This window comes from Nerophis ophidion, linkage group LG06 (genome assembly GCF_033978795.1).
Source record: "Nerophis ophidion isolate RoL-2023_Sa linkage group LG06, RoL_Noph_v1.0, whole genome shotgun sequence".
NCBI lineage: Eukaryota > Metazoa > Chordata > Actinopteri > Syngnathiformes > Syngnathidae > Nerophis > Nerophis ophidion.
The window spans coordinates 15,274,732-15,294,027 of NC_084616.1; the positions used below are offsets into that span (position 1 = coordinate 15,274,732).

Sequence of the window (19,296 nt, forward strand, 5' to 3'; positions counted from 1 at the left end):
TTATTCCATTTACACGTTGTAACAATTCCTCTAATGTTATTTCCTCAAAACGAGAGAAACTATTTTGGAGGGCAGTATCCGCCGTATATACAATCGTGTCAGTGTTAATAGAACCCCGTTGTAGCTGGGACGCATTGTCTTTAATCTCCTTTCTAATGACTTCAATTTTCTTACTAAAGAATTGCATAAAGTCATCAGCTGAGTGGGTGGAGCTACTGGAAGGAGTCCCTTGTTGGGTTAGCGATGCTACCGTACTAAACAAAAATTTAGGATCGTTTTTATTACGGTGGATGAGATTTGAGTAATAATTAGTTTTAGCTAAGGTAAGCATGCGTTTATAAGTTATTAAACCATCACTAAATGCTTGATGGTGCACCTCAAGTTTAGTCGTGCGCCATTTGCGTTCCAGCTTTCTGCATAATAATTTCTGAGCACTAGTTTCTTCTGTAAACCACGGGGTGCGCTTTTTTGGAGCCTTTTTTAACTTTAGCGGTGCTATGTTATCAATGGTTTCGCGCAGGGCGTCGTTAAAGTTGTTAGTGAGGTTATCAATAGAGCCCACATACTTTGGGAATGGTGCCATTACCGAGGGCAGTAGGTCAGCAAGAGTTGTCGTTGTGGCCGTATTAATGTTGCGGCTGCTATAGCAGTTATTATTATTATTAGTTTGACGAACATGCGTCTGAACCTCGAATTTTATAAGGTAATGATCGGACAATACTTTAGTATACGGGAGTATCGTAACTTTGGAAGCGGTGATACCCCTGACAAGCACTAGGTCTATCGTATTACCGTTGCGATGCGTGGGTTCATTTATTATTTGTGTGAGACCACAGCTATCAATTATAGTCTGGAGCGCTACGCACGGTGGGTCCGATGGGGTATTCATATGGATATTAAAGTCCCCCATTATGATTATATTATCGGCGTGTGTCACTAGATCAGCAACGAACTCTGAGAATTCATTGATAAAGTCCGAACAGGGCCCTGGGGGGCGGTAGATAACAGCCAGGTGTAGAGGCAGCGGTGTGACAGACCTCATAGTAAGCACCTCAAACGATTTATATTTATTATTTATGTTAGGACTAAGGTTAAAGTTTTCGTTGTATATTAGTGCGACCCCCCCACCCCTTTTAAGCGGACGGGCAATATGCGCATGTGTAAAGTTAGGAGGACATGCCTCATTTAGCGCAAAAAAGTCGTTTGGTTTAAGCCAGGTTTCACTGAGACCGATGACGTTAAGATTGTTGTCTCTGATAATATCATTAACTAACAACGTTTTGGTAGACAATGATCTTATGTTTAAAAAACCTATATTATAGGTAGTGGGCTGTTTTAGGGAATTTTTGATCAAATTATCCGTAGTAGCAATATTAATAATGTTGTGTTTATTATGCCCAGTGCATTCAGTATAATTACAACCATATCTAGGAATTGATACGACGGGAATGTTCCGATTGTTTGATTGTTGCTTTGATAAACTGCACGCATCATGGTTAGCCTCCTCAGTAACGGGGATTTTTCGATTGTTTGTTTGTTGCTTTGATAAACTGCACGCATCATAGTTAGCCACCTCAGTAAAACACATGTCCAACTCTGAAACACTCAAAGCAGAAAAAACTTGTTCTAATTTAACTGACTCCTTACCCAGACCAGTAGTCTCGCATCCTTTATTTAAATCCGTCTTCAGGGTGGAGGGAAGTGGTGTTCTGTGGGGATTAGCCTTCTGCTTTGTTTTTAGCCCCGCTCGACATCCGCGTTTCCGATCACACCGCTGGCGTCTGCTCCGTAGACGGCCCCCGCTGCTACTAGACTCCCCTGCTTCACAGGCCGCTGGATGTAGCCGCCGACGTATCCCCATGCTAGTTAGCATGTTTAGCACGCCCGCGTCTATCAGTCCAAAACGGCCCAATATGTCCATATCCAGAAGTGTCTGGCGGTCGTACGTGATCATGGAGTGACCACGATGCGAGCCAGCCATGAAGTCTGCAGAACTGTCCGGCATTTCCGCCAAATGTTCCATCTTTAGCAAGAGCACCGTAGTGTCGCAGCCCGTCCGGGCGCCGCCATCTTGCATCCCTGATTGGAACGATCACCCAGAAATGATTTGAAATTGTTTCAAGATATATGCAGAAAGTAGAGTTCAAATTGGGTTGAGCTTCAGGTGGATTGTGAGTAAGTGTATATTTGTACTTTTATACACGTATACAGTTCCTCCTCTTATGTTTGTTCTGCGTGGGACTTCCTCATTCTTACTGGAAATGCTAAATACAGCCAATAATTTCCCCTTTTGAGTCCACCGGTTAAAATGAAAACCTGTACTTTTAAGACAGAACACGTTTGGGAAACTGAGGAGACGAGAAGTGGAATTCTTTCCCATTCTTGCTTGATGTAAAGCTTAAGTTGTTCAAAAGACTCCCTTCTGCTATTTTAGGCTTCATATTGCACCACACATTTTCAATGGGAGACAGGTCTAGACTACAAAGCCACGCTGTTGTAACACGTGGCTTGGCATTGTCTTGCTGAAATAAGCAGGGATGCAATGGAAAAGAACCATCTGGACTGTTACGGGCGCAACGTTGAAAAGCCAGTACCTGTGACGGTATGAGGGTGTACTAGTGCCTAAGGCATGGGTAACTTCCACATCTGTGAAGGCACCAATAATGCTGAAAGGTACATACAGGTTTTGGAGCAACATATGTTGTTATCCAAGCAACGTTTTCATGGACGCCCCTGCTTATTTCAGCAAGACAATGCCAAGCCACGTGTTACAACAGCGTGGCTTTGTAGTCTAGACCTGTCTCCCATTGAAAATGTGTGGTGCAATATGAAGCCTAAAATAGCAGAAGGGAGTCTTTTGAACAACTTAAGCTTTACATCAAGCAAGAATGGGAAAGAATTCCACTTCTCGTCTCCTCAGTTTCCCAAACGTGTTCTGTCTTAAAAGTACAGGTTTTCATTTTAACCGGTGGACTCAAAAGGGGAAATTATTGGCTGAATTTAGCATTTCCAGTAAGAATGAGGAAGTCCCACGCAGAACAAACATAAGAGGAGGAACTGTATACGTGTATAAAAGTACAAATATACACTTACTCACAATCCACCTGAAGCTCAACCCAATTTGAACTCTACTTTCTGCATATATCTTGAAACAATTTCAAATCATTTCTGGGTGATCGTTCCAATCACGATGGATCTCCGTCCGCCCGCCGCAGACTCTCCCGGGTTTTCTCCGACCTGCGCCGAGAACAACTTGAAGTTCGTCTGCCATTTCAGCGCCGGTCCGCAGCTCCACGACCAGGACCATACCGATGCTCAGAGGGTGTGCGTAACCCTGCCTGATCACTGCAGCGTCCACCAGCTGAGGATGCACATCTCCATGCAGGTAAACATATCGTTATGCTTTTGTTTTCCTACTTTCCGGAATAGTTCTTTCATGTTATGTCCCTACTTGGCCTGAAAAAAAACCGTCCCTTTTAAAAATCGATTCTTAAAAACCAGAATCGGTTCAAAATCTTCGGAAACAAAAATCGCAATTTAGATGTGAATCGCACCTACTTTTTAGCATTTTACAAGACATAGGGCCTGATCTATCAATTCATCCTTTTTTACCGCTTGTCCCTCTCGTGGTCGTGGAGGTCCCAGCCGCATAAACCCCGGAAAGTGGCCACCTCATCGCAGGCCCAACACGGATAGACAACATTCACACTCACGACTAAGATCTAAATACGTGCTATCAAGTTAAAACGTTTTTAAAAAATTGCAGCATCTCGTGGGCGCAAGCGCATGCCGCTGCAGGCGTCACTCCGGCGGCAGCAAGCAGCTGCTTTCCATCGGCACTCAACGCACCTGGCGCTAATGAGAGGTCCTGTGTGACGATTGCGTGGCATCGTGATGCGGGTTCGTTCTCTCAAAATGCAGTCGGGCTTCGGACACAGCGTGAAGGTAAGAAAAACGGATTTATTTAACAAATAAAAGACACTACGAAACAGAAAAACTTCCACAAGGCACAAAAGGCAAAACGAACAGAACTAGCATGGGAGCTAGAAAAAAACCATAAGTGCTAGCATGGGAGCTAGAAAAAACCATAAGCGCTAGGATGGGAGCTAGAGAAATAACAAATACTTATCGTGGAAGCTAGCTGGTTGCAAACAGGAATACGGGATTGGATCAGAGTCATCACTGTTGTGAAACACAAACTAGGAAGCAAGGCTGAATGAACGGCAAAGGCAGGCTTAAATAAGGACAGCAATCAGAAAACAGGTGCGCGTCAAAAGCAAAGGGCAGGTGAAATGAATGCGTAACTATGGTGACAGACTAAACAAGGAGGTACAACCAGGAACCGAAAGTGTCTAAAACAAACAGAAAACAAAAAAAAGACTCAAAAACCTAAATCAAAATATGATCCGGGCAGCGGATCATAACATCCTGCCTTCATAAGCCTGCTCAACCTGCTATCCTGCGCCAGAACGTAACCATCTGTTCAAGTACTGTAAGCGATCACCAAGCTCTTTGCAACTTTGCGCTCTCTCATATTTGACTGATGAACATAATTTCTTCAGAAAGTATAAATGACCACAAATGAAGATAGACTATCAACTGCAATATGTCAGTGTAAAAAACAACAAAAAAACATGATTTTTACATTTTCACAATGTGTTTGGTCTGTTTTTAAAGAAGGAAAACAATCAGAAGTTGCCTTTATTTTTAAGTTATCATGCCATGATTTTACCAGTCCGGCCCACTTGGGAATAGATTTTTCTCCATGTGGCCCCTGAGCTAAAATGTGATTGACACCCCTGGTCTACATCAAATGTATGATTTAGCTGAGTGGCTGGAGAGGACAGATAGAAATAAAAGTGAAAATCAATTTAGATTATTTTGAATCGATTAAGAATCGCTCCAAATGTGACTCGAGAATAATTCGAAAATCTTTTTTGTTTTTTTTGACACCTCTAATAATAACACGTCACATTTCGAGATTCCCCCGATGAGCTACTCGGAAAGGTGTGGCAAGTAGCTCGCAAACGAGGGGTAGGAGACCCCAGAGATAAGGAAATACAGATTTTTAATACTATTTCCATACACTATAGTATTTTATTCGTAATAATAATAATAATAATAATAGATTTTATTTGTAAAAGCACTTTACATTGAACAAACAACCTCAAAGTGCTACAGTGCATTTAAAAAACAACAGCGCTAGAACCACAAAAAGCTGCCCCCAGCAAGTAAAATAAATAGTAAAATAAAATAAAAACAAGAACAGCCTAATAGCTAGAAGTAGCACACATATATCTAAAAAAGGCTTTTTCAAAAAGTTTTTGTTTTAACTATTTTAAAAGCATTCACAGACTGTGGTCCCCTCAGGTGGTCAGGGAGAGCATTCCACAGACTGCGAGCGGAAGAGCAGAAAGCATTGTCACTTTTTGCACTTTATGAGGCAGCCATTGAAAGAGGAACACCGACAAATCTCCCAAAGGACTACCTTGCTACAATTCTCGAAAATGAATACAGAGATATATTTCAAATTGTTTGACTTTATGCATTCAGGTGCAGAACTTCCATCCTGATCCCCCTGCGATACTGGATCCAGAGAGGTATACCTTGCTATATCGTACGGTGGACGACTGGTACGAGGCCTACGACGACTGTCAGATCATCAGGACACTAAACATGCCGTGGTGGTATGACGACGCTGGACTCCGAACAGCCCACATGATGTTGAAGGAGACGGTGACAGTGGATTCAGAGTCCAAGCAGAAGCAACAACACTTGTTGGCCTTCCTAATGGGACACAATCTGGAGGAGGAGGTATCGGACAGACTTGGCGAGCTGGCATACACCCGCCGGAAACTGGCATCTTTGAGAAAAGAGGAGCTGAAGCGTCGAGACGAAACGTTGTACATCACAGAGCCTTGGATCGCAAACACTCCGGTGCAAGACGACCTGAAGCACCTGCTAAACAGAAAGCTCCCGATCACCTTACATTACATGAATCAGATCAGCTTCAGTATACAAGTCGATTACACCGCAACACCTGATATCCTTCTGAAATTTTTTGAACGAGTCATGACAGAGCAGAAGCAAGACCTTCATGAAACGTTGGTGCTGAAAGTATCGGGAAGAGAGGAGTTCATATCCGGGGACTACCCTCTGAAAGACTTCCAATGGGTGCGACAGTGCTTGAAAGACAATCAAGACCTCCACCTGTCTGTGGTTCCTATCTCGCAGCTTGTCAAGGAGATGGTCCAGTTAGAGGACTTGCCGCTCGTGGACGCTTTCAGCGGTAGATTTATGTCCCATGAAGATATCTGTCTGAAAGGGAAGGATTCGGAAGACGTCGTCATGATATCCCTGTGGGACTGCAACAGAAAGTTTCGCGTCAAACTTGTCGGTATCGACGTTCCGATGCTGCCCAGCAAGTCCCTGCAATCTGTTTTTGTGGAAGCGTCGATACTTTACGGCAATAGGGTTCTCTTGTCGGTGTCTTCACCTCCTAAACCCTTCACAGACGAAGTCCTGTGGAATGAATGGCTGGACTTTGATGTGTTCCTGAAGGATCTGCCACACGGGGCCAAGCTGGGCTTCACTATTAACGCCAGCAGCAATGACAACAAGGATGCAAAGTCGGCTTCAAAAATGAGCGATGTGTCGAAAGGGAGGGCAAAAGTGCTTTACTTTGTCAATCTTCTCTTGATAGATCACAGGTCAGAAACTAACCATTTGGTTTGTTTATTACTAGTAAAGCTCCAAACGAAATAAATTTAGAGCCAGATTTGTAGTCCTTATTGTAATGTTGAATCTTGCTGTTTGCGCACAGGTCGGTCCTCAGACAGGGACCCATAACGCTACACATGTGGTCTCACTTGGACCAAGAGGACGGGGCCATCACCTACCAAGCCGACAAGCTGTCCTGCGCTCCGAACCCGGATAGTTCCAACTCCATGGCCATTACCTTCCTTCTTGACCGCTACAGCTTCCCCGTGGTTCTCCCAAAGTGCTTCAGCCACACTCCCGGCACTATCCCGTCTGATTCTGCATGCCCACCCATGCAGGAAAAAGCAAATGAGCCTGATACCTTCAGACGTCTTTCTCAAGACATTCACCCGAAGAAGGCTCTCATAAATAGATTTAGGGAGAAGAGCGTTTGTTACGGTCCTAACCTCCCTAAGTTCCTCCGCAATGTGGACTGGATGGATAGCAGAGTGGTGGAGGATGTCCACTGGTTGCTGATAAACTGGGACCCGGCAGAGCTGGATGTGACCGTGGCCCTGGAGCTGCTGAGCATGGACTTTGCTGACGAGGCGGTCAGGAGATTAGCGGTCCAGAGACTAGAGAGCCTCTCCAATGATGATGTTCTAAAGTATTTGCTGCAGTTGGTGCAGGTATGTGTATCTCAACGCTGAATACTTAGCTGTTAGTTTTAAAGCCTTTCAAATTGATCTACCGCACTATCCAGGTCATTGTATACAGTATACAAGGCAGTATACTAGGACCTTTACTGTTCCTAATATACGTAAACGACATGCCATCAGCATGCCACTGTGAATTGTTCCTGTTTGCGGATGACTCGGCCCTGCTGGTATCCGGCAAGGACAAGTCACAGGTGGAACAAATCCTCAGTGCTGAACTCCTCAATATTTGCACCTGGCTCGCTGACAACAAGCTATCCATACACTTAGGTAAAACGGAATCCATACTATTTGGGTCCCATATCAAACTTAAGAAGGTCAGTGACTTCACTATAAAAGTGGGTGACATTGTTATCACCAGGAAGGATGAGATCACCTACCTAGGTTCCATTCTAAAGGCTAATCTTTCCTGTGATAAAATGGCAACCAAGGTGATCAAAAAGGTCAACCAAAGAACGAGATTCCTCTACAGAATCTCCTCTCTGGTCAACAAAAGCACCTTGAGGATTCTAGCGGGAACTCTCATTCAACCCTTCTTCGATTACGCTTGCACCTCCTGGTACCCCAGCACCTCAAAAACCCTCAAATCTAGACTCCAAACATCCCAGAATAAGCTAATCCGGTTACTTTTAGACCTCCACCCCAGATCACACCTCAATCCAACCCACTTCTCCAAAATGGGCTGGCTCAGGGTGGAGGACAGAGTAAAACAACTTGCACTGAGCCTAGTCTATAAAATCCGCTACACCTCCTTGATACCGAAGTAGATGTCAAATTACTTCCTTAACGTAAATGACCGCCATAACCACAACACCAGGGGGAGCTCCACAAACCACGTTAAACCCAGATTCCGATCTAACAAAGGTCTTAACTCATTCTCTTTCTATGCCACATCAATGTGGAATGCACTCCCAACAGGTATAAAAATAAGTGCATCTCTATATTCCTTCCTAAAACAACACCTCCAGGCAACTTCAACACTTTACTAATACCCTCCTCCATTCACATCGCATCTCCCCGGATTATAAACAACTCAAATGTACTTCTAATGTATATACTTGTTCTTATGCTATGTGAACTCACTATGTTCTCTGCTGGCTGTACATATCCTACTAAATAAGACCTACACTTCTACATTTCTCTGTTGATGCAATTGTTGATGACTGAAGTACTGATATCAACCAAAGCTCCTCATCCCACCCCCCGGATTGTAAATAATGTAAATAATTCAATGTACATACTATGATGATTAACTTGTGTGATGACTGTATTATGTTGATAGTATATATTTGTACCATGAATTGATTAACGTGGACCCCGACTTAAACAAGTTGAACAACTTATTTGGGTGTTACCATTTAGTGGTCAATTGTACGGAATATGTACTGAACTGTGCAATCTACTAATAAAAGTATCAATCAATCAATCAATCAAATTGTAATCTCAGGGCATTTATTCGATCGCAACTGGTTTGTCTTACAGTTTGTAGAAGACGCCTTGCCTCTCATTTGAGTGGGCTTCATCAGTTCATGCTCTTAGACTTAGATTGGTCAGATCTAGTCTCAGACTGAAATTGGTCAGATCTAGTCTAGCGGCTGGTGCCAGTACCACAATAGGCTTCATTAGTTCATGTTCATAGACTTAGATTGGTCAGATCTAGTCTTACACTTAGATTGGTCAGATCTAGTCTAGCGGCTGGTGCCAATACCTCAGTAGGCTTCATCGGTTCATGCTCATAGACTTAGATTGGTTAGATCTAGTCTTTGACTGAGATTGGTCAGATCTAGTCTAGCGGCTGATGCCATTACCTCAGGAGGCTTCATCAGTTCATGCTCTTAGACCAGTGGTTCTTAACCTTGTTGGAAGTACCGAACCCCACCAGTTTTATATGCGCATTCACGGAACCCTTCTTTAGGGAAAATTAAAATGTTTTTTTTTTTTCAAATTCAAGACAAAGTTGTTTGTTTTTGGTAAAACTTTAGTATGGGGAACATATTCTGAGTAACAAAGACTTAACTTAGAGTTATTTGGACACTAGGGGAACATATTATAAGTAATAAAGACTTAATTTAGAGTTATTTGGTTAGGGTTGGGGTAAGGGTTAGAGGGTTAGGCTCAGGGTTAGAGGGTTAGGGTTAGGGTTATAATAAGGCCATGCCGAATAAGGCATTAATTAGTACTTAATGACTAGTTAAGAGCCAATATGTGACTAATTTGCATGTTAATAAGCAACTAACTAATGGTGAATATGTTCCCTATACTAAAGTGTTGCCATGTTTTTTTTACTGGTGCACAAACTGAAACGTGCATGACCATCACCTTGTTCAAACAACAAACAGGGAGAAGTTTGTATTTACATGAAGAGTCGGGTGTGTTTTGACCACGGTCGAACTCCTGAGGTCGACTCATCGAACCCTCGGGGTTCGATCGAACCCTGGTTAAGAACCACTGTCTTAGACGTAGATTGGTCAGCTCTAGTCTTAGACTTCGAATGGTCAGATATAGTCTTACACTTAGATTGGTCAGATCTAGTCTAGTGGCTGGTGCCAATACCTCAGTAGGCTTCATAGACTTAGATTGGTCAGATCTAGTCTTAGACTGAGATTGGTCAGATCTAGTCTAGCGGCTGGTGCCAGTACCACAATAGGCTTCATTAGTTCATGCTCATAGACTTAGATTGGTCAGATCCAGTCTTAGACTTAGATTGGTCAGATCTAGTCTAGCGGCTGGTGCCAATACCTCCGTAGGCTTCATCGGTTCATGCTGATTGACTTAGATTGGTTAGATTTAGTCTGAGACTTAGATGTGTCAGATCTAGTCTTGGACTCAGATTGGTCAGATCTAGTCTAGCGGCTGGGGCCAATACCTCAGTAGGCTTCATAATTTCATGTGACACTGTCCTTTCAACCGTTCCTAAAATACTCTGCAATTTAGCCTCCAGCAAATGCCAGTAGTTACAAAAATTCTGGTCACTGAATGCCATTTGTTTACATCTGAATGGAAAGCAAACTTGGGTGATTCCAACAATTTTTGGACTAGTAGTGGTCGATCCACAGCGATCATTCAGCCACACAATACTTCAATGCTTACTAGGGTAAACATTACACTTCAATGATTGTCGTTGGCTTTGACAAGTTTTTGGCATTGCATCAAAGCAGTTTTTTTTCTCGTTGCGATAGGGCAACACCATTTTTGCCCAGGCACACCCTCCTAGTTTTGGAGTATAAATATTTAAGGTTGTGGCGCCAGCCGCTTGACTGGATATGACCAATGTAAGTCGAAGAGCATGAACTAATATTGAAGTCTACTCGGATAAGAGACGAGACGTCTTCTAAGACAAACCAAACAGTCCAGTTGCGATCGATTGAATGCCCTAAAATTCCATCCTTCCATCTTCAACCGCTTGTCCGGAATCGGGTAGCAGGGACAACAGCTCCAGCAGAAACCCCCAGACTTCCCTCTCCAGAGCAACATTAGCAACTTCCTACTGGGGAACCCCAAGGCGTTCCCAGGCCAGAGAGGAGATGTACAGGCCAGAGAGGAGAATGTAATCCCTCCATCTGGTCCTCGGCCTGCCGCGGGGTCTCTTTCCAGTGGGACGTGCAACGAGGACCTCTCTCGGTAGACGCTCGTGAGGCAGCCGCACGAGATGCCCGAACCACCTATGCTGGCTCCTTTCCAAACGAAGGTGCAGCGGCTCTATTCCGAGTCTCCCTCGGTTGACTGAACTTCTCACCCTATCTTTAAAGGAGAAACCAGCCACCCTTCTGAGGAAACTCAGAAACTAATTTTTTTGGTCATAACCCACACTTAGTCCCTACTCTCACCATAGGTGAGAATAGGGATGTAGATAGCTTGGCAGACCGAGATCTTCGCCTTCTGGCTCAGCTCTCGGATAGATGCCCTAAAATTGAGTCACCTTATTTCACGGGTTTCTGAGGAACACGTACCCATACTAACATAAAAACAAAAACATTGGCATGTGAGATAAAAGCAGCCACTGCCATCTTGTGAAATTCAGAAACAACAACAACAGGTCATTGCCTATGGCCACAGTGGTTGATGACCCCGACCCCTCCAAAAAACCAAAAACAATCACCAGGCTCTAATTAGGGGCCCTGTCAGTTATTTGCTTACGTAAACCCACTGAGGTGTTCGTTGTAACGTTTACAGTACATCTCTTTATTGACAGACCCTCAAAGTGGAAGCGTACCATGATAGCGTCCTCGCTCGCTACCTCATCAAAAGGGCCTTAAGGGTAAGTGATGACATTTGCATACCTTTTACAGTATGTTGACCAAAAAAGGATTAGGGTTGCTGTGTGATGAAAACAAATCCCCCACTAGAGGATGGGCTTTTTTTGATGTTCTTTGGTGGTTAACTTCCGGAACTTTCTCCCCAACTGCCTTTCCCCAATGGACCTTCTCCTCCCCGCAGAGCAAGCGCATCGGCCACTTCTTCTTCTGGTACGTGCGCGGCGAAGTGACGGCGTGTCCATACTTTCGCCAGCGCATGGCCGTGGTTTTGGAGGCGTACCTGCTCGGCTGCGGTCAAGCCATGCTGGACGGCTTTGCTCGGCAGGTGCAGGCCGTGAATGCCCTGCAGGAGGTCGCCCTCCTGATGAAGAGCCTTTACCCTGAAAAAACAGTCCTTCCCCCGACAGGTAAGACGTGTCCTGGAATTGATTTTATTTCGGGTAAGGTTAGCCAAAAGCAGTGATAGTGCTTTTCTTTTTCTAGTGTTAAAAGTTCATCCATCAACTGTCCCTTTCTTCATTGTGCAGCTACACTCAAGCTTCAACAACTTCTCCAAGACAGCACTCTGCCTGAATTCCTGCTGCCTTTGGACCCTCGCGTTAAAGTGGGACGGATTCTGGTAAGTGTTTAGTGCCGAGTCAACATGGATCTGACCTCAGTTTCTGTTTTTTTTTCTGCCCTTCGATTCTTAGGGTTGTCCCGATACCAATATTTTGGTACCGGTACCGGTACAAAATTGTATTCCGTTACTTTTCGATTATGTTCTAAATAAAAGGGAACTATTGGCTTTCCTACATCCATCCATCCATCTTCTTCCGCTTATCCAAGGTCGGGTCGCCGGGGGAATGCAGCCTAAGCAGGGAAGCCCAGACTTCCCTCTCCCCAGCCTCTTCGTCCAGCTCTCCCCGGGGGATCCCGAGGCGTTCCCAGGCCAGCCGGTAGACATAGTCTTCCCAACGTGTCCTGGGTACTCCTGGTGGGACGTGCCCGAAGCACCTCCCTAAGGAGGCGTTCGGGTGGCATCCTGACCAGATGCCTGAACCACCTCATCTGGCTCATCTCGATGTGGAGGAGCAGCGGCTTTACTTTGAGCTCCCCCCGGATGGCAGAGGTTCTCACACTATCTACCAAGCGGAGGAAACTCATTTCAACCGCTTGTCCTTTCGGTCATAACCCAAAGCTCATAACCATAGGTGAAGATGGGAATGTAGGTCGACCGGTAAATTGAGAGCTTTGCCTTCCGGCTCAGCTCCTTCTTCACCACAACGGATCGATACAGCATCCGTATTACTGAAGACGCCGCACCGATCCGCCTGTCGATCTCACGATCCACTCCTCCCTCACTCGTGAACGAGACTCCGAGGTACTTGAACTCCTCCACTTGGGGAAAGGTATCCTCCCCAACCCGGAGATGGCACTCCACCCTTTTCCGGGGCGAGAACCATGGACTCGGACTTGGAGATGTCTGATTCTCATCCCGGTCGCTTCACACTGGGCTGTGAACCGATCCAGTGAGAGCTGAAGATCCTGGCCAGATGAAGCCATCAGGACCACATCATCTGCAAAAAAGCAGAGACCTAGTCCTGCAGCCACCAAACCGGAACCCCTCAACGCCTTGACTGCGCCTAGAAATTCTGTCCATAAAAGTGATGAACAGAATCGGTAACTTATTATTGGCTTTATTTGAATGTAAACAAATCTTAGGGTACATTCAAAGTTTATTTGATTGCACTTGGTTGAGAATTGCGGAAGTTTGAAAATGCGTCAATTATTGAAAAAATTCTCAAAAAATGTCAAATTTTTCTGGCATGCACACAACTATAATGTTATGATATAAGTATTAAAGGGAGCATATTGGTGCCTTCGTTGCCCAGCTGGAGAAATGCAAGGTGATGGCGTCGAAGAAGAAACCGTTGTGGTTGGAGTTCGCCGCCATGCCGTCACCAACCTCTGCTCCACCTGTTGGAATCATTTTCAAACAAGGGGATGACCTCAGACAGGACATGCTGGTTATCCAGGTGAGATACTGTCTATATATTTATATATATATAATATACATATAAACATACATTTCATTTGTACAAAACCCAAAACCTATATTCAATTGAATAGACTGCAAAGACAAGATATTTAACCTTCGCACTGAAAAACGTTGCAATTTTTTTGCAAATAATAGCTTATTTGGAATTTGATGCCTGCAACATGTTTCAAAAAAGCTGGCACAGGTGGCAAAAAAGACTGAGAAAGTTGAGGAATGCTCATGAAACGCTTATTTGGAACGCCCCACAGGTGAACAGGCTAATTAGGAACGGGCAGGTGCCATGATTGGGTATAAAAGCATCTTCCGTGAAATGCTCTGTCATTCACCAACAAGGACGGGGCGAGGGTCGCCACTTTGTCAACAAATGCCTGTGGAAATTGTTTAAGAACAACATTTCTCAACCAGCTATTGCAAGGAATTTCGGGATTTCACCATCTACGGTTCGTAATAACATCAAAAGGTTCAGAGAACCTGGAGAAACCACTGCACGTAAGCGATAAAATTACGGACCTTCGATCCCTCAGGTGGTACTGCATCAAAAAGCGATATCAGTGTGTAAAGGATATCACCACATGGGCTCAGGACCACTTCAGAAAACCACTGTCAGTAACCGCAATCGGTCGCTACATCTGTAAGTGCAAGTTAAAACTCTACTATGCAAAGTGAAGCCGGCTTCACTGGGCCCGAGCTCATATAAGATGGACTGATGCAAAGTAGAAAAGTGTTCTGTGGTCTGACGGGTCCACATTTCAAATTGTTTTTTGGAAACTGTGGACGCCGTGTCCTCCGGACCAAAGAGGAAAAGAACCATGATGTTTTGTTTGTGTTTGACATGTTTAGCTTGGACAGCATCAAAGCTTCCAGACTAAACATGATACAGTGTGATGAATATCAAGTGTGTAACTGCTAAATAGTGAGTGTGACAACTGTGGCAACAAATGCATGGTCTTAAGGCCGGGCAACAAGAGCCAATTCTTAGAATAGTTATGTATAAGTTATCACACAACTCTTATGCTTAAAGGCCGTTGCTATGGTTATTATCAATTGTGCCGAAGTTGTACTTTTCTATCCGTGCAAAGACACCATTTGTGGTCTTGCTTTGCAAAGTTTTCTCTTGTCAGCAGTTTGGTTCCAGCCCCCGCCTGCTGACAGCCAATGACGGACATCGAGTACTTCGGCACAGACAGGACAGAGACAGGGCGATATCACGAGTGTCGGCACATTTCGATTCTGAATAATCATGTATTGCGTTTACTAGGGGCTGCTTGCAGGGACCTCCCGAATCAATCAATCAATCAATGTTCATTTATATAGCCCTAAATCACTAGTGTCTCAAAGGGCTGCACAAACCACAACACAAACCACTACGACATCCTCGGTAGGCCCACATAAGGGCAAGGAAAACTCACACCCAGTGGGACGTCGGTGACAATGATGACCCAGTGGGACGTCGGTGAGGACTATGAGAACCTTGGAGAGGACCACATATGTGGGCAACTCCCCCCTCTAGGGGACCGAAAGCAATGGATGTCAAGCGTGTCTAACATGATACTGTGAAAAGTTCAGTCCATAGTGGATCCAACACAGCCGCGAGAGTCCAGTCCTAAGCGGATCCAACACAGCAGTGAGAGTCCCGTCCACAGCGGAACCAGGAGGAAACCATCCCAAGCGGAGGCGGATCAGCAGCACAGAGATGTCCCCAGCCGATACACAGGCGAGCGGTCCATCCTGGGTCCCGACTCCAATGTGACCTCGGACTATGTTAAAGTAACGTGTGGAGTTCCCCAGGGTTCGGTCCTTGGCCCTGCACTCTTCAGCATCTACATGCTGCCGCTAGGTGACATCATACGCAAATACGGTGTTAGCTTTCACTGTTATGCTGATGACACCCAACTCTACATGCCCCTAAAGCTGACCAACACGCCGGATTGTAGTCAGCTGGAGGCGTGTCTTAATGAAATTAAACAATGGATGTCCGCTAACTTTTTGCAACTTAACGCCAAAAAAACGGAAATGCTGATTATCGGTCCTGCTAGACACCGGCCTCTATTTAATAATACAACTTTAACATTTGACAACCAAACAATAAATAGAGGAGCACGTGGGACCGTACCTTAGAGCATGGGTGTCAAACTCTGGCCCGCGGGCCAAATTTGGCCCGCCTTGTTTTTTCATTCGGCCCTTGAGGCAATATCAAATTAACATTTGAGCTGGCCCGCCGGAATTATACAGTAGAGGTGTCGCTGTAACACCGCATTCACCGCTAATACTCATACTTGCTAACCCCCCCCCCCCCCCCCCCCCCCCCCTATTTTCCAAGGAGATTCCCAAATTTCAGTGCCCCTCACGAAAATCACAGGGGACAACCATTCTCCCAAATTTCTCCCGATTCCCACCTGGACAACAATATTGGGGGCGTGCCTTAAAGGCACTGCCTCAAGCGTCCTCTGAAACCTTTCGTCACAGCCGCTTTTCCTACGTAGAAACAGCGTGCCGGCCTAGTCGCATGATGGCTTTTACACACACACGCGCTAATGCAATGCAAGCTTGGTCAACAGCCATACAGGTCACACTGAGGGTGGCCGCATAGATAACTGTAAGACTATAACAAATAAACGCCACACTGTGAACCAACACTAAACGAGAATGACAAGCAAATTTCGGGAGAACATCCGCACTGTAACACAACATAAACACAACAGAACAAATACACAGAACCCCTTGCAGCACTAACTCTTCCTGGACGCTACAATATAAACATTTATTATTAGCCTGTGGGAAAAGTTTATTTTGATATTTACCTGAGAAGGCTGCAAATAGAAAAGAGGAATTCAATTTCTATTTAAATTTGATTTGATATGCCATTGCTATTTTCAAATTATTAGTATTATTTGAAACTCGATTTTGCATGTCACTATAAAGCTATATAAGTCTCGCTTGTTCAATATTCAATGCAAAACTTATTTGGGTCCCTATTAAAAGGTTCATTTCTTCAACCTTGGCCCGCGGCTTTGTTCAGTTTAAAATTTTGGCCCACTCTGTATTTGAGTTTGACACCCCTGTCTTAGAGTGTAGGTGGAAACTGTAACTGAGTGCACAGCCCAGTATGTCTCTCCTCATTGGTAAAATTCAACTCTGTCTCTGCTTGATTCCTTCTTCTTGTCTTGTGTAATGGATAGTTCGGTGTTTGAACCTGACACATTGCAGGTCATGTGTTTATAAAAGTAATGGCAATACTTTATAAAAGTGTCTCAAATATCTTTGCTGTTTATTTTCACATCTTACTATCGTAATTTAGAGAATAAAACGTCTATATATTTTTATTTTTAGACATTGACGGTGATGGACTCCATCTGGCAGGAGCAGTCACTGCATCTCAACCTGGTTCCATATGGCTGCATCTCCACGGGGCACAACATAGGTAAGGACAGCGTAGTAAGGTGGGTCTCACCATTACTATGCTATAGCACACATAATATTATGGGCCTGCTGCAATGCAAGCAGCCCATATTATTATTGCTCACATTTCAAATTTTATTTGAAATATGTCAACAAATAACTGTGCAAATTGTTTAAGAACAACATTTCTCAACCAGCTATTGCAAGGAATTTCGGGATTTCACCACCTACGGTTCGTAATAACATCAAAAGGTTCAGAGAATCTGGAGAAACCACTGCACGTAAGCGATGATATTACGGACCTTCGATCCCTCAGGCGGTACTGCATCAAAAAGCGATATCAGTGTGTAAAGGATATCACCACAAGGGCTCAGAAACACTTCAGAAAATCACTGTCAGTAACCGCAGTCGGTCGCTACATCTGTAAGTGCAAGTTAAAACTCTACTATGCAAAGTCAATGCCATTTATCAACAACACCCAGAAACGCCGCCGGCTTCACTGGGCCCGAGCTCATCTAAGATGGACTGATGCAAAGTGGAAAAGTGTTCTGTGGTCTGACGGGTCCACATTTCAAATTGTTTTTGGAAACCGTGGACGTTGTGTCCTCCGGACCAAAGAGGAAAAGAACCATGATGCTCCGCAAGTTTCTCTCACGCTTAATACGACGGCCGGCGAACCCCCACATATGTTATACCGTCGGAAAGGTCTCGTTCGTGCCGATGTGGCTACTCCAAATTGGGAGCTTTTCGTGTTACCATGGCAACGCTATGCACGTTTCTCTTACGCTTTATACGAAGGCCGACGAACCCCCACGTATGTTATACCGTCGGAAAGGTATTGTTCGTGCCGATGTGGGTACTCCAAATTGAGAACATTTTGTGTTACCATGGCAATGCTATTCATGAATAAACGAAAAAAAAATGGGCCAATTGAATGGGTACGCAACCATTACAATTGCGGATATTTCCGGCAGAACGCTCCAGTCTGCGAGATTACCTCCTCTTTTAGCTCAGCCTTACTTTCTCGTAGTCTCATTTTGCTCACACGCTTGTCTACTTTAACCCTGGCTAAAAAGTTTTGATGTCCAATGTTTGGTTTTGGAAGTGGATGGCGTCCACTCTAAATTTACTAGAGCGTGGAAGTCCCGAAAATTAGCTTTTTCTTCGGCGAACAACCTGTCCTCACGGCCACATCTATTCTGCAACCGTTTACCCTAGAATCATATAACTCGGTATGTGACAACTGTTATCTATCTATCATCTAATTTTACTATTTTTTCTTCACTTTTTTAGGATTTAATCAGACATTATTGTGAGGTTTTGTATTAGTATTCCTAAAAATCAGATATACTGGCCCCCAGACACATTTTTTTAATCAAAATTTCTCTTAAATTTTACTCGACAAAAGTCACAGTTTTATAAGAAAACTAAAATGTTGGTAACATTATAATAATAATCAGAGTTTTACTTGGCAAAATTATGACAAAAGTCATAATTTTAAAATGAAAATGTCACTATTTTATAAGAACAACAAAAAAATTGGAAATATTATGATAAAAGGTGGAATTTTACTCAATAACAGTCACAAAAGTTACAAGAAAAGCTTAACATTTTGGGCAATTTTATGAAAAGAGTTGAAATTTTACTCGACAAAACTCACAATTTTATAAGAAAACGTAATATTTTGGCAATATTAAAATAATTATCAGAATTTTACTTGGCAAAATTATGACAAAAGTCATATTTTTTCTCCGAATATGTCACTATTTAACGAGAACAACAAAAAATTGGCAATATTATGATAAAAGTTGGAATTTTACTTAATAACAGTCGCAAAAGTTACAAGAAAAGCTTAAAATTTTTGGCAAGTTTATGAAAAGAGTCCAAATTTTACTCGACAAAAGTCACAATTTTATAAGAAAACTTTAAAATTTTGGCAATGTTATAATAATATTCAGAAATTTACTTGGCAAAATTACAAAAAACCTCATAATTTTACTATGAAAATGTCACTATTTTACAAGTAGAACAAAAAATGTTGACAATATTATGATAAAAGTCAGAATTTTACTCCATAGCAGTCGCAAATTTACAAGAAAAGCTTAAAATTTGGGCAATTATATGAAAAGAGTCAAAATTTTACTCAATAAAAGTCACAATTTTAGAAGAAAACTTAAAAATGTTG

At 43.6% G+C, this 19,296-nt stretch overlaps 1 protein-coding gene across 1 annotated transcript in view; it reads left to right on the top strand.

Annotated features, from left to right (window-relative positions):
• Nucleotides 1-3,115: 3,115 nt before the first annotated feature.
• si:rp71-17i16.5 (phosphatidylinositol 4,5-bisphosphate 3-kinase catalytic subunit gamma isoform) overlaps nt 3,116-19,296 on the top strand; it is a 30,470-nt gene continuing 14,289 nt past the window's right edge. Inside the window, exons 1-8 of the mRNA XM_061902747.1 lie at nt 3,116-3,385; nt 5,554-6,710; nt 6,824-7,388; nt 11,608-11,673; nt 11,853-12,078; nt 12,199-12,290; nt 13,546-13,689; nt 17,043-17,133. Of these exons, the coding sequence (XP_061758731.1) occupies nt 3,191-3,385; nt 5,554-6,710; nt 6,824-7,388; nt 11,608-11,673; nt 11,853-12,078; nt 12,199-12,290; nt 13,546-13,689; nt 17,043-17,133 (2,536 nt within the window). The 5' untranslated portion in view covers nt 3,116-3,190. The remainder of the gene's footprint in view (nt 3,386-5,553; nt 6,711-6,823; nt 7,389-11,607; nt 11,674-11,852; nt 12,079-12,198; nt 12,291-13,545; nt 13,690-17,042; nt 17,134-19,296) is intronic.